At 40.6% G+C, this 18,156-nt stretch overlaps 1 protein-coding gene across 1 annotated transcript; it reads left to right on the top strand.

Moving 5' to 3' along the window:
* The first annotated feature begins 8,399 nt into the window (after positions 1 to 8,399).
* Positions 8,400 to 17,968, top strand: HAUS3 (HAUS augmin like complex subunit 3). The gene is made up of 5 exons (XM_086611689.1): positions 8,400 to 8,550; positions 9,496 to 11,039; positions 12,155 to 12,591; positions 14,236 to 14,464; positions 15,335 to 17,968. Exons 2-5 carry the CDS (start codon positions 10,113 to 10,115, stop codon positions 15,566 to 15,568), a joined length of 1,827 nt encoding a protein of 608 aa, XP_086467815.1. The 5' UTR covers positions 8,400 to 8,550; positions 9,496 to 10,112; the 3' UTR covers positions 15,569 to 17,968.
* Positions 17,969 to 18,156: the final 188 nt, after the last annotated feature.

Genomic DNA, 18,156 nt, shown 5'->3' with positions numbered 1-18,156 from the left:
CTGCGCAGCTGCTTCAAGGGTCAGGTTTGGTGGCTGGTTTGGGCGGCCGCCTGCCCCGGGGCAGTGCTGCAGTCCACTGCGGTGCCAGTCGGGGTTCTGACATCCCTTTAGGGACGTGATTCACCTGCTACCGGGCAGCCCGCGCAGCGCTGCCTGTGGCAACAGCGCCTTGGGACCCAGATAGTGACCTATATTTATTATTTTTTTTTAAGCTGGATATCTGTGTGTGTGCTCCGTGTGTGTGCATACATGCATGCTACCACTGCCTTGGCAGCTCTGCCATGTTGTGTCATGACCGTGGTTTTAGCAGGTGAGGAGATAGCACTGCTCAGTAATCTATTTTCTCTGCAGTTACCACATAGGAAAAGGAGTAGGGACAAGATTACAGGCCTGCTAGGTCTTTTCCTCTGTGGAAGAGGCGCTGGAGAGATGAAGTCATCAAGAAGTTCTTTTTATGGAGATGTAGAGGTTTGGCCTGTTTCCTGGTGGGAGAAGAAAGGAAGGGCTTTCCCTTACAGCACGCAGTTGTCGGAAGGATACACGCCTCTTCATTACTCCTGGATTAGCTTTTCCTCTAGCTCCATGAGCGCACTCTCTGCCATCACAAGAGAGGCAAAAAAAAAAACCCAGCCTAAATTTGTTAACTTTTCCCGCAGATTCTCCACTGCAATTAGGAAGATGAATCCTCCTTCACGCCCGTCCTCTCTCTGCTTAACACGTACTCCCCCAGACCCACTGAGGTTGGGTTATTTATCTTCTGAAAAGAGCAGGGTTTGGCCAGTAGAAACTCCACAATACATTGCTACCCAGAGCCTGGATCCTGTATTGTCTTGTGCAAAGAACAAACTCGGTTCAGAGTGAGTTCTATCAGATCAAAGCAGAAACAAAAAGGCCCCCAAAAATCCGTGAGGACAGTTTTTCCTTTGGTGTTTATAGATGAGTTTCTATCCTAAATACTAATCCTTTAGTGTGAGATTTGGGGTGGAAAAAAAAAAAAGAATTAAAATCTAATACAACTTTGCATCTAACTTAAAGAATTCAGACTTTTCCTGACCTTAAACAGCATTATGTGTTTTTTGACATGGATGAGTAATGAGTTCCAGGTATACCACACGTGGCCTAACAGCATTTTGCAAAAAAAAAAAAAAGTTACTTCTATTGATCTACAAATAAATTACTGTGATGTCAGTATCCTGAGCAGCCTACTGCACAATCCACATAAGCCGTTTCAGTGGACAAACTTAAAGGCCAGAAGAAGAGAACAGGGAAAGGGAAAGAGGGGCAGTTGCGTGTGGGTGAGCTCCGCCTGCAGCCTGCTCCCGTTCCCAGCCCCACGGCGTGTTTAGCCGCAGGATGTACTTCTGCTTTTCTTGGAGGCATTTACAGCAGCCTCTGCTACTGTGGCAAGTCATTATTTCACCACTTTACCAACTTTATGGCAGACAATTGTCTTCACTGGTGACATTCTTCATGCTCACAGATCAGCCCTGCGGAAAAGAAACATATTTTTAAAAACACCCACACCATCTAAGCTTTTAGTCAAGCAATATTAGTTTTATACACTTCTATTTTATGATGATGTTGATAAAGGAATGTCTGCAAAACAGATTACTCTTTCAGAAATCTGTTGTTTATTTTTTTTTAGTACTAGAGGCCATTGGTTTTGTGTGTGGTAAGAGCCAGTAACAGTGTTGATATTAAATCTACTAACTCGCACCTTCCAAAACTGGTGGAAGGTGAATTGAAACCCTTTAGATGCTCTTAAGGAAGAGCTGTTCTCCCTACAAATACTAATGGGGCAAACACACTCAGAAATTAATTTCAGCAGCAACTAAATGAGCCAATTTGCTTAAGTGACTGACTAAATGCACTGTTGTTAATTGGTAGCTGCGAAAGAAATGTACGAGCGTGTTGCATTAACTACCTAGAATTAAAACGTAGCGGTATATGAAACAGAAAAGACCAGAAAACATTTGGTCACCTTGGCTGTTCTTTCTACCTGAAGTACCGTAAATTAACCCCGGCAAAGGATTCCCAGGGAGGCGTGTCCAGCCAGGGACGTGCCTGTTGGCAAAGTGGAGTGAAGGTGCTCCAAGTTCAGAATTTCTTCCTTCCATTTTGCACGTAGAATGTGGTTACACACGATTTATGTCATTGAAAGGGTCTGTGCAATACGGATTTTTAAGTGATTACAAATTTTGGTGCATGTGAAGCACTGACAGAGAGCCTTCTGCTGTTTACCGGTCAAATTGTCACCGAAAGGTGTTGGTGAGTGGGTTCTGTGCCAGAGCCAAAGGAACGGTTCATAGTCTGTCAGATGTGTTATCCTGTACAGATTCATTTGTTCGCAGTACATGGTGCTTCCTACGTTCTGTAGTACACAGGGTATTGTGTTGTATCATTATCTCATAGTAATATAAATACAATTTTTTATACCTTTTTGTTGTGGTTTTCAGGTTTTTTTTCAATTTTTCATCTTTTTGTGTGTGTGTATAGTGTTTCTTCTCTTTGCAAATCTTTTCATATAGGCTTAATGAATATTTCATAAGGAGCTCACTGAGTTTTAGCACCTCAAATTAATAGTACGACATGAAGACTGGAGCGCTACTTAAAGTTCTTTTACATATGTTGGCCCAATGCAACCCCAATAGTCGTTAACATTATTTGTCTCTAACCATGGCTGCTGTATAAATTTCCATTATTGCATTTCTGAAGACAAACGAACCTGTAAAACAAAGTGCAAATTGAAATGCATTAGTGTCTGTTCTAAGTAATTATACTTGAAATCATTCCAGCTCTGTACAAGATAGAAAAAAAAAACAGCGTTAAAAGGCAGCCTACAAGTTGTGCATGTGTATTTTGTCAAATATGAAAGTCACATCACAAGTGATGCATAGCCAGACAAAAATGAGCATTTTATTTCATTACTGGGAGAGATGAGAGGAGGCACAAAACTGAAAAGCTTTTGCAAATTGCATCATTATACTCTCAACTGTGTGTAGAGTGTGACAACCACTGGTTTTTGTTTCAGTTTGTCACGCATGTTGCACTTACATACAGCGATGTCTTAAAAATACAGAAATAGTGAGTTTAAGCTGAAATCATGGCAACTGGCTTGTCGATATGTTTATGTTTGATTCAAATAAACTGAGCCACTGAATCAGTAAAAATATTCATGCACAAAGCATAGGAAACTATCTTTTCTACCAAAGCTTTCTTTGAAATTACCACTATCCCAGAATAAGCATAAAATACAATCTAGCACATCACTACCTTATTATAAATTAATCTCCAACAGGAAAAAAGCTATAATAAGCATTTAGCAGTGCTATATTTTGGGACAGCATCACTTTTCTCAGCACAAAAAAAGAATTGCATGGGGTAACAGAGTTAGGACAAATGTCATGGCACTATCTTTGTAAATCTTTCACAGTTTTATGACCTGTACAGCTTCTTTCCAGACATTTGTAATGTCTTATGATTTGTTTATAAGAAAAGTAATTCTCCTCATTTTGCTAATGATGGGTGTTTCAAATTTAATATTAAGAGTCCAGAAGCTTGCCTTGCCTATTAGGACAAAAATGTTTTGTCGAAGCCTATTTAAATGCCATGATTAAATTCATGACGATACGACCATCAGCTTCCTCTAAAAGACGTATTTTAAAGTGGTTTCAATGGCAAAGTTCTCAGTTATTATTATTATTATTACAGAAACTGTGAATTACCTACTGGTTTTAAGGACTGAGGCATGGCAAGAAAGGTATGATTATGGTGTGGCAGACAGAGGAGGAGTGGAGGGCTGGCAGTACTGCTGCCAGAAGAGCTGGGTTTGGAATAGTGGAGATCGCTGCTGGTAGGAGGCGGATTTTCTTCCACCTGCTATGATTTTATGCTCCCCAGGCTGAGGATGCAGCTCTGTAAAAGCCCCCCAGAACTCTACTCTCCTGTGTCAGTGGTGCGCAAAGGAACCTCTGCCCCACAAGGGAGGAGCTGGATGGAGTCTGATGGGAGAAAGGGAGCAGAGGAAGAAAGTGAGAGGGATCCCGCTGGTCCCTCACAGTCCCTGCTGAGGCCCCTGCTGAGGCCTGCTGTCTGTTCCCACACAAAGGTTCGGTTTCTTACAAACTAAACTCATTTGCAGACAGCGCAGCTGATCAGTCCCGTTCGGGGTTTTAATCCAAAACGAGGTCAAAAGAGTAAACAATTTCCTAGAAAAAAAAAAAATCACCTTGTGCATCATATCTCTACATACACTGGGAGTGTTAGCCCAAACGTGCAGGCTCTTCTTTTTTATTTATGGCTTTGAATCCAACAAAGCTGAAGAAAGCTAATCACTTCGACCTGCTTTTCTGGGAATACAAGGTCTCAGAATGAAATCTACTGTTCCTCCAGAGACAAGATACATGCACTTGTCAGAGAAAGCAAGCTGGTGCCAAACTTCTGTCTTCTGACTTTGTTATAATAAAAGTTCACATGGCACTTCAAAAGCTGTGCTTAATTCAGAATACAAATTTGCTTAAAGCAATGAATTACCTTTTAGGACAGGGTGTTTCCAAAGAGTGGTTGGTACTCCAGCAATCCGCAGCAGGGACCTCTAACATCCTGCTGCTGCTATGAGCAGATGTACAGTATGATGCAAAATGAAAAAGCTTCTATGCTGTTACAGTTCATCTGCTAAACACTTATTTCCATGTCTTCTCTCTTGGTTTTGTTTTTGTTGTTTTTTTTTCACAAATGAAACTAAAAACCTGAAAGCAGTAATAGGCAAAACACTTTTATGAGAGTTTTTCATATGACAGATATATCCCAGTGGGAGGGTTTACACTGTCCAGCTGCAATGCCTATATGATGGCAACCGCACCCCTTGCCTGTTTTTTACAGCCTTGGCCAATGAGTAACCGATAGCTTCTCTCTGAGGTATCAGGCAAAATGATGTCATGTTTTGCAGTGAAACAAATGCAACATGGCATCGATGGAATAGTGCAGAGCTTGCAGACATCCTCCCAGAATGTCTACATCTTAATTTGCTGGAATCCACCAGAAAATGGCTTGTAAAGGCAGTATGCTATCTAAGCATATCTCTCCGGTTCTCGGACACAGATGCAAAACAACTGCTCCTAGAATGGAAAAAAAGGGTAAGGTAACCTTTAATTATGTTTTGACTGAACACAACCAAGAAAAAAATGAATCAGAGAAAAACAATCTTGACCTATAAGGAGCTGCAAAAGCAAACGCTGATGCACATGGGGCTGTGGCTGGGTGGGCAAAGGGGCTGTAAGAAATTTTGAGGATATGTTTGTGACACGTTTGTAGGGGAAGGTTGTTGTTTAATCTCTGCCCTAAAAGCCGATCAATGCTCTAATGTGAAAATTTGTTTCACATTAGAGGCTTGTTCTTTCAAAATGGGAAGTTTAAGTGCACAACGTTCTGACCTAAAACATTTAAATTCTAGCCTGAATTCCTATGCCAGCAGGGATTATGAGATCATGCTGCCTGTCAACTCCTCTTTTGTCCATCTGTTCCCCTCCTCCTTTCCTTGATAACTTTTGAACCTTCAGGCTAATTTTCTCCGAATTTGACAAAGCAGAGATAGGATGGAGGCTGCGAGGATAATCTGTGGTGAAGACTTCCAGGAAAAATTCATGTCTGGGTGGAAAGAGAAATAAATTATTCTCTGCACTGACCATGCCGAAGGTTGGCCCACACTGTTCTGAGAGGTGGCTACTGGCCAGCACGTACGTAGCTCCCAACCAGGTACAGCATGAGCATACAGTCCTGCTTGCCCAGCTAAACAGATGGGGACGTAGGTTTTGTGAAAGGCCACGAGGGAGATGGGACATCGTATGCTTGTGAGTCCGGAAAGAGTGAAAGGAACCGGTCACACAGAGAACTGCAGGCGTTAGTTGCAGCAATACGGATAGACAATTTGATAGACAAAAGATAGACTCGTTGCAGAGCTGAACTGCTGTCAGGACGGCAGAATTTTAGGAAGTAAGTTTTCTAGGTGTTTAAAATTTGCTTTTACTCAGGCACTTTTTACATGAGTAACATTGATATTTGTGAAATTTAAAAAAAAAACAACAAACGAACAACACTGTGAAGCACAAGCCTCCAAAATACTGCTGTAGGACAAGTTGATTTCAATGTGTGTAACTGACTGAACTGGAACTGCATCATCTTATGAAATAAGCTAATGAACACATTTGTTCCTTCCCCATCAGAAGGACACATTGCACTCTATCTGCAAGACGGTTTGAAAACTTCAGCCAGCCTAAACTGCAGCTGCATATCGGGCCGTAATCTGATGGGGAGGAATTTAACACTATGGCTTTTTTTACCCGTGAGAACTCACTGCCAGGCCAGGGTTTCATTTAAAAGTGTCTTGCACAGACCACGTTATACCAGAAATCAACATACTGCACTTTGCAGGCAACGCAGGTGCTGATTTTGATCTAGAAAACCTCATGCAAGTTAGTCTTAGCTATGCCGAGCTGCGAGGTTGCACATTTCCCTGTGTCGATTCATTTCAACAATTGCATTAAGTGAGATTACAGAAGCTGCACATTTAGGACACGTAGTGGGAGGGCTCAGCCACCCACATACAGCCTGGGTCAATGCCTCATGGAGGTGAAATGTAGAGATAACCTTTCTGGATGCAATAAATTATTTCTTTCTAGAATAACTGGTCTTAGAAACCACAAGAAAAAAAATACTGTTCTGAATTTAGTCTTCAGCAGCGCAGAGGATCCAATTCAAGAGCTATTAGTGGGTGAGCTGCTCCATGGTAGCAACCACAATATAATTAAGCTTAACACTGTCAGAAGAGAGAGCAAGACAAATAAAGCAAAGTGATACTCAATTTTAAGAAAACAATCTACGCAAAAACGTGCAAAAATGCCAGAAAACCCTAAATGAGCGGTTCAAAAGAAAGAAGTCTACAAACACCCAGAAGGCTTAAAGGACACTGTACTAGAAGCCCAGGTAAAATGCCTGACAAAAATAGAAAACCGTGGCCCAGACCTCCCTGCTGCATGACTCAATGAGAAAGTTAAGGAGGCTATTGCGAGGCAAGGAGGAAAGCCCAGAAAACCATGGCACGTGAAATGTAAACAGGAAACGAAGATGGCTGAACTCAAGGAGCGGCTGATAAAGGAGGCTCAAACCGTTAGTGAAAAGTTTACATGATGCTTGACTCAGAACCAGCCCTTGCAACGCAGAAGATGTCCCGCAATCATTGCCAAGAGCTTCCTGGTGGCTCTGTGAGCAGCAGCAGGCAAAAAGCCAAAAAAAACCAGGGAGCATTGCAAGGAAGGGTGTTAAAACCAAGGATATTGTAGAAAACCGTGGTGCACTCACACCGTGAGGACTGTGTGCAGTCAGATCTCTGCACCTCAAGCGAGGTGCAGCAACGTTGTAAAAGGTACAGAGGAGGACAACGTAAATCATCTGGGAACGGAGCTCTTACAGAGGCCAAATTTTCAAACTCTTCAAACCGGAGAGGGGGCTGAAGGGAAATTACTTTGTGATTTCTTTATTACTATAAAGCCCGCGGATAAGGCAAATGCAGAGGTGGTATTCACCAAATCCTGCAATGCTAGAGCCAAGAATCATTTGACGGGATTAGGAAAGGGTTAAAAAAGAATTAAGAAGGTGCTCTTCCAAGCAGCAGGTATTGACATTCTGGAATTGGGTGCCTCGTGAAGTTTTGGGCGGTATCAGCAGGTTCAAAGTGGGATTAAACAAATACTGAAAGGACTAGGCAGGAATGAACCCCTAACACAGGAACTGTGGAGAGCGGGCTGATGGCCACCATTAGCCACGTCTCTCTGGTCCGGGGATGCTGGTGGACGCAGGGGTCTGAGGCCCGGTTTTGGGCAAAGCTGAACAACGTCAAACTGCAGTCAGATCTCTGCCATCCTCTCCCTCCCACGCGCTGAGCACAAGGCGCCCCACAAGGACAACCGCCTTCCGCGCAGGGCAGCGCAGGCTGCGCGGCGCCGCGCCAGCCCGGCAGGGCCCCTGAGGGGAGGGACGGCCCCGCCGCCCCGACTCCGCCTCCGCCCCGCCCCCTAGGAAGAGCCCCGCCCCGCCGCGGATCGCCCGCCCGCCACTGGCCAACGGGCCGGCGGCGACCAATCCCTGCGCAGGCCAATCCCCGCGCAGGCCAATCCCCGCGCAGGCCCATCCCCGCGCTCGCCAATTCCCGCGCACGCCCATCCCGTCCCCCTTGTGGACACAAGGGGAGCGAGGCGGAAGGACGGCGGGTGGGGAGAGGCGCGTGCGCAGGCGGCCCTTGAGCCGTGGCGCGCGGCGCTCTACGCTGTGGAGGCCGCGCGAGACTGGCGCGCGGCGGGCGTTTCGAGCCGTTGGCGCCCCGCCGGCCCCGCCCCCTCCGCGCAGAGCTCGCGCGCGGGTTCCTCTGCGTGAGGCGAGGGTGCTGCCGACGCGCTTCCTCAGGATTCCCTCAGGATTGATTCCCTCAGGATTCCCGCCGTTTGCTGTCTCTCCCCTCCGCTGCCCTCCGCGCGGTCGCTGAGGCAGGGCGCTGTGGTGAGTGTCGAGCGGTGTGGCGTTGGGACTCGGGCTCACTCGCACCGCGGGGGGACCGCCGCCGCAGCGTCCCCTCTGCCTCCTCGTTCTGCCCTGTGCTGCTCGGGGCTGGCTCGTAGTCAGGATCCGCCTGGGGCCGCAGGCAGCAGCAGCCCGAGTTGGAACGTGGCCGGCGGGCGTTTGGGCTCGCCGGCGCGGGGAGAACGCCCCCGAGAGCCCCGCTCGTGCGGGCCGTGGCGATCGGGCGTCCGCGGGTTGCGGACGCGGGTCGTGGGAAGCTTCCTCAGGGGCCCCAAGATGTTATTTTTGGTGTTTGGTGGTGGCTTGAGCGGCGGTGTCAGTGTGCCTTCACGATGTCCGCGTGCACAGACATGAAGCTGCGTGGGCTCCTTTTTATTTATTTATTTTGACGACAGGCCTTTCTTAGCACGGAAGGCAGAGGGCAGTTGGAAAACTGCCCCGTGACATGAAACCAGCGTAACAGTTTCTATTTCTTTCATAATCTGTAACTCTAAGATAAATTAAATACACACAGACTTTCAGAAGGAAGCATTTACTTGTTGAGTGCTCGTGCCCTCCTGGCCGGCTGACGAAGTGGGGTTTTCTGGTGGAATGTATGTTCTGGAAACAAAATGTTAAGTAACACCAAGCTAAAAAAACCCAAATCACTTGGATATTACCAGACTATTGCGGACAAGGCCTTCTGACTTTCCTGATAATTTATTGTGTTCCTCGCTGCCTGTTGCACTTGCTTGAGGATCCCAAAGCTGGTGATTTGTTTGCTGGGAAACAGCGAAGTCCTTTTTCATGTAATTTTAAGTTGTGGCTCTTTTTACAAGAGTATTAACACTGATCTTAATTTTATATTTTTTTATAATTGATAAAAACCCTGCATTATTATGTTAAGATGTTTTTATGTTAAAGGATTTCTTGTTCCATTTTCAGAGGAAACTTTAAAACGGAGATTTAGAAGACAAGATTCTGCTTGCTGCTGAAGTGAAAAAAAACCCCAAAACTTTAGAAGCAAGATCTTGGAGTGCAGTGTAACATCCCTGTAGTTTTGTTTTTAAAACAAGCTGGAAGCTCTCATTTTGAGACAGTTAAAATGATTGTGGTTAGGGGGTTTTATTTAATGTGAGGAGAAATATATGTGTATCACTTTTGCAGACCAATGAATTACTCAATATTTACACCTGGTGCTTTTAAATTAATGGTAGTATTCTATTTTTAGTAATAAATTTATATGAATTAAGGAAAAACGTAAGTGTTTACAAATATCAGGGATTTAATTGATGTAAAAATATGCGTCCTGATTTGATGAACAAAATATATTAAGACGTCCCTGAAATAAAAATTGGTTTCTAGTCTTCGAATAGCCATTCTAATCCAGAATAACATTCAGTTTTCTGGTGCGATCTGACACTTCCTTTCTCCTGTGCAGACTCTTTGTGTCAAAATACTGAATGTTCATTTAAAATGACAAAAAAAATACAGCTGGAATAACACACCAGATTTTTTTTCGTGTATTCGGATCTTTTCTGCTTACAAAAAATATTTTAATCATGAGCTGTGGAAATGATTTTGTGAAAACTCTTAAGAAAATTGGATATCCAAAAGCTGATGAGCTTAATGGAGAAGATTTTGACTGGCTGTTTGAGTCTTCAGAAGACAAATCATTTCTGGAGTGGTTTTGTGGAAACGTAAATGAGCAGTATGTGGTATCTGAAAAAGAATTGCAAGATTTTGATAGGCTTCTTGAATCTGGTAAGCCCATTTTGGAAGGGAATGCACTGGATGAAGCCCTTAAAACCTTGAAGCCCGTTTATTCAAAGACTAGTAGCCAAGAGGAGGAGGAGGAAGAAGAGGAGGAACTGAAGAAATTAGAGGATGAGATTCAGACTCTTCAGAAGTTAAAAAAACTCCAGATTCATCGGCGTAATAAACTTCAAATGATGGTTTCTGCCAACAGCCATATGTTACAAACATTAAAAAGCAAGGAGGAGGAAGCACATAAAGATTTGAAAGAAGGACTGGCAGTGTTTACTGCAGCAAATAATCAGCTTAATAATGAACTGCTGTCTCTTACGGATGCAGCTAAGAAACTGGCCTCTTTCTTCACTGCTTCAGTTTCAGAACAAGGTTCAGGTCCGCATCCAGTGTTTTTTTCCCAACTTTCTTTGGACAAGTATTTGTCTCAGGAAGAGCAAAGCACTGCAGCACTTACCTCATACTTAAAAACCCATTTTTATCAAGATATGTCTGAATGGGTTGAAAATTCACATGAAGACAGCTTTCAGCTTGCAGATGTAAGCAAACCGGTCACTTATGATGAGACTAATGAAGTTTGTGAAGAAAGTCAAGAGCTGGCCAGGATCCAGACAGCATATATTAGTGCTCAATATCAGCTAATTCAGATGCAAGCTAAGGAGGAGAGCATGAATTCAGCTATAAAATGTGCAGAGAGAATGCTGCAGTCCTTAAACAACAAGGTAAGCTGCAAAAGGTGATAGAGGTAAGTAGGGTCTTCAACAGGCAGGCATGTTCAACTGGATCTAGTAAAAGGAATCGCTGAGTTATTGTTATTTCAAGTATTTTTATATAGTAAATAGCACTTTTATGAAGTTTTAGTCTTGCTCACAAAAATCCTCTTGTGAAATAGCTCTAGTTTCTATAGTTAGAAATTTGGTATGGCAGAGTACCTTATTTCTACTTTCCAGAATTACTACCTTAAAAACCCTATAATTTAGTAGTACCTTTTCAGTTTAGTTTGACTCTGAGATCTCAAATTATAACTGGCTTTCAGTTGTTTGTAAAACAAAGAGCTTAACTTTGGTTGAAACTTTGTGATACTGAGGAGTTAATGTGCTAAATGTATTTCTGTTTATATTCCATAGCATAAATTTGAACATTTTTAGGTCACTGGCTCTTCTGAAACTCAAGTATTTGTAATATGGAGACATTATGGTGATATGTTTTAAATACCAAATAAATGGATTGAATAGCTGGAGCATCAGAAATCTCTCAAGAAGTCAGTGACTGGCAGATATGACTACTGGAATTTAAGAATGTGAACAAACCGTAACAGAAGTAAAAATATTAGCTTATGCCAGTCATGGACTAACTTGAGGCTTCATGTCAGTTTGTATATTTTCATTTATGGATGACTAGCATACAGGACCTGATTGATTAGAGTAATTTGAAACAGATTGATTCTGATGGCAGTGTTGATAGTCATCTGACTGAATATAAAAAATTATGTTTGTGTGTAGAATTTTAATTAGACATGCTTGAAATCTTGGCGCTAATTAGAATTACAGCTCTTCTATTTTTTTATAGTAAACTGTTTCCTGGCCCTTCAGTGGAATGAAATTACTATTTATTGAAATACATTTATTTGAGATCTACTTTTTAAATCCGTATTTGCTTTATATTGTAAAGCTCTATAAAACTGCTTGTAGAGTTTTCATTTAATTTTGTTGATAGAAAAGATGCAGAGATTTTAGTGATATTAACATAGTGAATCTTGTGTGAACTGAAGAAATGTGTAAGGGAAGTGGCTTGGAGGGAACTAGGAAGAAATTGACAAATATTTTGCTTTACGCAGGACATTGGAAAACAAGAAAACCTCGATGCCAAAATATCTAGTTTAAATGATGAAATTTCAACACTTAAACAAGAAATAATTCAGATAAACAATGAAGAGCTGCTTCCCCTTCTGAAAGAGAAGGCACGACTTTTCAGTGCGCCAGCAGTGAAAGGATACTTGGATGGTCAGATTGCTCAGCAGGACTATTATGCTTCAAGACAAGATGAAGTATTCAGGCATTTGATAAGACAGAAGGCATCGTTTGAACTTATCGAGCTAGCCTTTGAAATGGAGTTGAAGAAACATAAGGAGACCTGCTGTCAACTTGAGAATTTGGTAGAGTCTCTGAAACAGAGCAGTAACGAGTTGCAACAGAGGCTACAAGTGATAACTGAGCGAACTCAACACGCAAAGCCGAGAAACACTATTAGTTCAAAGGATGATTTCTCTTGTCGGTAAGTGTTACAGTCGCTGTTGAACTTTCACTGACTTTGAAATAATATTGGGGAGATAAAGGCTTCGGCAAGCTAAGCCTTTTCTGTTGCTAAGTTCTTATTTACTTGCTATAGCCGATTAGTATTTTGAATTCTCTAGAACTGAAGCCTTCGAGATAAGAGACTTGCCTCTTGCTTGTCCTTTGCAGTTCTCAGGTTTGCCTGAGGAAAAGCTGTTCAATTATCAGTCTTTTTAATATTGCCGAAGCATTCCCAAGCAATATGCAGAATATAATCAATGTTGAAAGTCAAACCTGTCTTATACAGTGCCCTGATCTAGGACCTCTTGAAAGTTATTCTAGAAGCACAGATGTAGAGAGCTGCTAATAACAGTGATTTCCTACATTGTATGCGTGGCCTTATCAGCTCAGCCTGCAAAAACCCCCTCCTGGTAGAGGAGAGGAACGAGTCTTTCGGTACATGAAATGTTCAGCTCGTTTTTACTGCTCAATTTGCCATCTGGCTGCAGCGTGCTGTCACCCATGTAGGGATCTCTGTTTTCACTGTTTAAGTAATTAAGTCTCCTTGTAGCTCAGCTGATACTGTAGGAATGTGTGCTGTGTTGCTGTCACTTCAATACTCTAAATGTTTCGATGAGGTGTGTTGTGTAATTGTAGGTGTGTTAATGTCAGACTTTTCCTCCTTTAAGATGATGCTTTAAGTGGTTTTTTAATAATTAAGTGATAGCAGAGTATGGTCTTGCACAGTGAATAACTGCAAGAATTAGGCAGCATTAATTTTGCTCCCATTGTGTGTTTGCATTGACAATTTGTAATATTTTTGTTCAGGTTTATTATTAAGTCTCCAAATCACTGAATGTTGTCTGGCTACTTTTTTTTTTTTTTTTTCTAAAAACAGGAAGTGAAGTTGAAAGTGTTACAAACCTTAAAGGGCTTGTAAGCAGAAGACACTTGAAAGAAACTGGTTGCTTTTGAAATATAGATTCTGTTTCTACTAAAGCCAGTCTGATTATATACTGGGGTTCAACTCCTGAAGATTTTCATACACAGAGATAATGGTAGCAACTGAGCAGAGTTATCTGTAATCGTATTAGACTATTCCTGATGCAGTGTAAGGGTACAGTTTGGTATAGCAAGTATTGCTGTCTTTTGCAAGACTCATAACTAAGTGGAGAATTTCTTAGCAGTCTCTTCATAAATAGATAATGAGAAATACTCCAGCAAGCTTGAAAGCGTTATAACGATTTCTCTTATTTCTCATTGACCATTGAAGTCTGCTGGTTTTCAACACTTAAAAAATCGTGTCTGTCTTTGCAGTCCTTGAAGTGTCAGGAAATAGTTGGCAAAAGCACATTGTCAACTTCTATTTGTATTTATTGTGTACTTACTAACTGTTACTTTGGTATTTCATTGCTGTTAATTTAATATTGAAATATTTTGGAGTCTTACTAATCATGTACTAGCTATATATAGATAGAATCATGAAATCTGTGGGAGATGCAGCCGTGTAGTAAGAGTACCCTGAGCAGTGCTGTCCTTTAAGAGTCCTCTAACTTCTCAACATGAACATTTTCTCTTGACTAATAATAACAGGAGTGCTTAGGGAACTTAAAAATGCTTCTGTGTCTAACTTTGTTTGTTACAGGCTATTTCAGCTTCTGGAAGGAGAAAATAAAAAAGAACAATTGTTTAAAACGTACACAAGCCTGGAGCAGATGGCTCAGAAGTTAAAGCAGGACTGTGCGACAGCACAAGATCAGCTAGCAGCATCTTCTCAAGAACAAGCTCTCCTTTTGTCCAAGCTAGAAAGTGATGTAAATACCCTTCATGATGCTCTGTATTGTGGGGGAAAAGAGATACAACTCAGTAGTCCGGTAAGCCTTTACCTAGTTATTAAAATTATTTCATTAATGTGTCATTATCTTTTCCCAAGAAAAATGCAATGTGAAGACTGTAGACACGCAAATTGGCTCCCACATTCAGCCACAAACGTATTTGCATAATGATGATGGGCCTAATATTTACATTGTTCTTAGCAAATGTTGGATTTTGTGAATGTTGACAGGTAGTAATTTTTCGTTTCTGAGCAAATCGTTGCATCTAACTTTTAATCCCTTTCAGAGACATACAGTCTTATATGACTAGGAAGCTTATGGTGTGGGAATTACGCTGTCTGGATATGGTGTTAATGAATTTAAATTTCTCTTTATTCCAGATGGACTTTTTTTCTCTGTTACCTGTAACACCTGAATAGTACGGTCTGACCCCTTAAAGTCTGGTCATGGGTGGCTCATTTGGACAAAATAAGAATATCAGAATTTTGAAGGATAGTTGTAGTAGGGCAATCCTGCCTTAGAGCTCCCAGGTGCTGGATTTAGAACCCCTTTTAAAAGGGAACAGGGGTTATCAAGTGCAACTTGTTATGGTTTTTTAAAATAATTGTAGATATCTCAAAAGTGGATTGAGGGAAGTCTTCTGTTACATAATACTTCCTTGGTTAAATACATAAAAATATATTTAACATTTCCATCTGTCAAGTGAATTTGCAACTTACAGTTTTTATTACATGGAGCTCAAAAGTTACATAAATTGAATCTTTTATCACCTGTGTTTCTATTTTTTTGTGATGACTTTTCACTTACAAATGCAAGTGGCTTCCAGAAGCAAAAAACTTTTATATTGTTAATACACTAGTTGAATTAGAAATATAAAAGTAATAGTTTTTTGTCTTGTATTTTTGTTAGGAACTTACTGAGCAGTTTCATCAACTGGAATTTGATTTAAATAAACTAAATCAACTCCTTATGGATCTGATTGCTGATGTGAAGTCAAAGAGAAACTTTTTAGAGTCCAATAAGCTGCATCAGATGGAAAGAAACTTGTATGTGTATTTTTTCAAAGATGAAGACCACTTGAAAGAGATGGTGGAGAAGCTTGAGCAGCAGTCTGAGGCTGAAGCCAGTGGTCTGGAAGCTTAGAATTTCACCACCAATTACGTTCTTAATATTTAAACTTCAGTGTACTCTTAAGAAAGGAAAACATGTTAATGTAAACTGTCTGGAATGATAAGTATTAACTTACCAAGAGTCACATTTATCTGTCACTGCAATGTGTATTTAACTGCCACAGTTACGGAGTTTGGTTTATATGCTGCTTTATGGCTTTTGGCCTCTGCCCACTGAGTTCAAATCACAGTTTTGTCAAAGTTCTTTGATAGGAAGTGATACATTGGTTATTTGGACAAATTACTTTCAAGCTACTCTTCTGCTAGCCTGTACATTGATTTCCACTGCACACAGAATACCACAAAAAGGAACATTTCGTAGCCTTGAGATAAATTTTCTTGCATGCTAAGAACCTTTGATATGTGAACTGAAAAATAAATGTGGAGAAGACATTCCAGATTTTGAAACATGAATGTAATGTGCTCCTTCTGAAGAGGAGAGTTCTCCAAGGCGGATATTCTGTGATTGTTTCCCTTACAGTTCTCCTAAGATTTGGTTTTGTTAGAAATGTGTTGGGATATACACTAGAATCTGCTTCAAGTACCAAGACCATCTGTTTTAAGACCATTCCTGTATTTCTTAATTTAACTTAATGGCCTATCTTCTCCATTGAAACCAGTCCATACTCATACTGGATTCTTCAAAGAAAAAGGATTTTAAATTTACCTTTTGAACTTTTGAGTTTGCTCTGTAACAATAGTGATTTCAATTTAGAGTCCTGATGCTCATACTTGGGCTTTCATGTGTGTTGTTAGACTGTTTACCAAATTCTATGTAGTTTCCTAATACACGAATGGAACTAAATAGGCTTTTATAGTATGCTAACTTCCAGTCTTATATTTTGATGGGATCAGCTGTGCTTGCTTTCAAGCACTGTATGTATTGATGAAGGTTAGTAAATTAGCTTTAATTTTAGTAATAGTAGTCTTAAACTTGTTTTGATGACAGACTTTTAACTTTTATGTGAGTATAACTTTAAATGTTTAAGTTTTTTTTAACTTACTGATTGGATATCTTTTGTATCTGGATTTCATGCTGCTTAACTCTATACATTGTGTTTATTATTAAATGCCAAACACTATAAATTCAATTCAGAGTTGTCAATATTGATGGTGAATCTGTGTGTTGGTTTTAGGTGTGTTCTCATGCTTAGTGTCTTGTTTTCCTTTAGTCTGGTAGATTCTCGTTTTGATATGCCCCTGAGGCTGTAAGACTGCTGCTTCTTACCCTGAGAAGTCAGGGAGCATTTTGCCCTGTGTAGGAAGGAAATGTTGCTTTTAATTATAAAAGTTTGAAGGAGTTGTGAATGGGGAAAGACTATACTTCTGACTCTTGGAATGTCGTGGAAAAGAAAGTAATTCTGTCTGTCTCTCCCTTTTGTATGCATGCTATAAAATTTGAGATAGATATTGCCAATACTCATGCAGCCTGATAGGTCTTTGGGTCTGGATACAAATGTTTGTACTCTTTAAGTATTCAAACTTGCAATCTGCCTATGGTCTTGAGCCAAGAAATATATTTCCATGTAAGCAGAGGAAATAATGTTTACTTGATGGTTAAACTTGACTTGAAAGTCTACTCATGCACTGGATTTAGTGGGAGAAGACCACAGTAACAGGACTGCAGTTATTAACTTATATAGGAATAATTTACTTAACAGCAATTTTTGATAGAGCAATTGACCTGTACAGCTTGAATCCTTTAAATTTTTTTGATAATGTTGGGTATTTAACTTGTGTTTGTGGCAAGTTTTATGCGTTGTTCTGGTCTAACTATTTAAAGTCAACAAAGTCATCAGTATAGACACCGTTGTTTCTTATTCTCCCAAATATGTTTTATCTAGGGGCTCACAAAGTATTTTGTATGTACTATAGAATATGGCTACAGGTCAACTGGAGAAGCAACTGCTTTTCAAAAAAGGTTAGAATTCAGAACAGGAATAGCTGCAGCCAAAGCTTGGCGAGACTTTAGCTGTTGCTGACCTGTTTCTTAAATTGACAAATGAACTGTTGTAACTATTTTAATGCGATTAGTATTTAATAGCACTTGAATACAACAATTATATGAAGCTTAAGGAATAGAATTCTTTTATGATAAATATTTTCTGAAGTAACACATCACTAATGTTTGTATATTGTGATAGTAGTACTTGTTTCTTTCATTGTGTGTTGGTTCTATTTTGGTGGTTACTTGAAGGGTTTTTTTCCTCAATAAAATCTGAGCACCAATAACAGTAAATGCATGCATATGCTAGATATAGGCTAGTTTAAAGGAGTTGAAGGGGGAAGTATTTCAGACATAAATCATAATTCTTGGTTTATGTGTCGGTATTTCTTTATTAGAAGTTATCTTAATAGGACTTAATTTTTTTTAGTGTATTAGAACACTATTTCAAGGAAATTTCACTTAATGGTTTTTGTAAATTACTACAATTTGCTAATTTTAATTTACAGTATTTAGAACTGATACGCACGTCAGGGAGAAAATGTCATTTTCATAGTTTGCCAGTCTTGTAGCTCTGGAAAGAAGTAGGTAGAAAGTTAGAGTTTCGCTCTATTTCA

Source organism: Tauraco erythrolophus, chromosome 5 (genome assembly GCF_009769465.1).
Source record: "Tauraco erythrolophus isolate bTauEry1 chromosome 5, bTauEry1.pri, whole genome shotgun sequence".
Classification (NCBI taxonomy): domain Eukaryota; kingdom Metazoa; phylum Chordata; class Aves; order Musophagiformes; family Musophagidae; genus Tauraco; species Tauraco erythrolophus.
The sequence above is the reverse complement of the archived record's forward strand: the minus strand, read 5'-3'. Positions and strand labels throughout refer to the sequence as shown.

What these genes read in the sequence shown, in the direction of transcription:
- HAUS3 (XM_086611689.1), top strand. Translation starts at nt 10,113, where the DNA reads ATGAGCTGTGGAAATGATTTTGTGAAAACTCTTAAGAAAATTGGATAT. An exon ending in AAGGATGATTTCTCTTGTCG is followed by an intron (nt 12,592 to 14,235) that starts GTAAGTGTTACA and finishes TGTTTGTTACAG; the next exon opens with GCTATTTCAGCTTCTGGAAG. An exon ending in AGATACAACTCAGTAGTCCG is followed by an intron (nt 14,465 to 15,334) that starts GTAAGCCTTTAC and finishes TATTTTTGTTAG; the next exon opens with GAACTTACTGAGCAGTTTCA.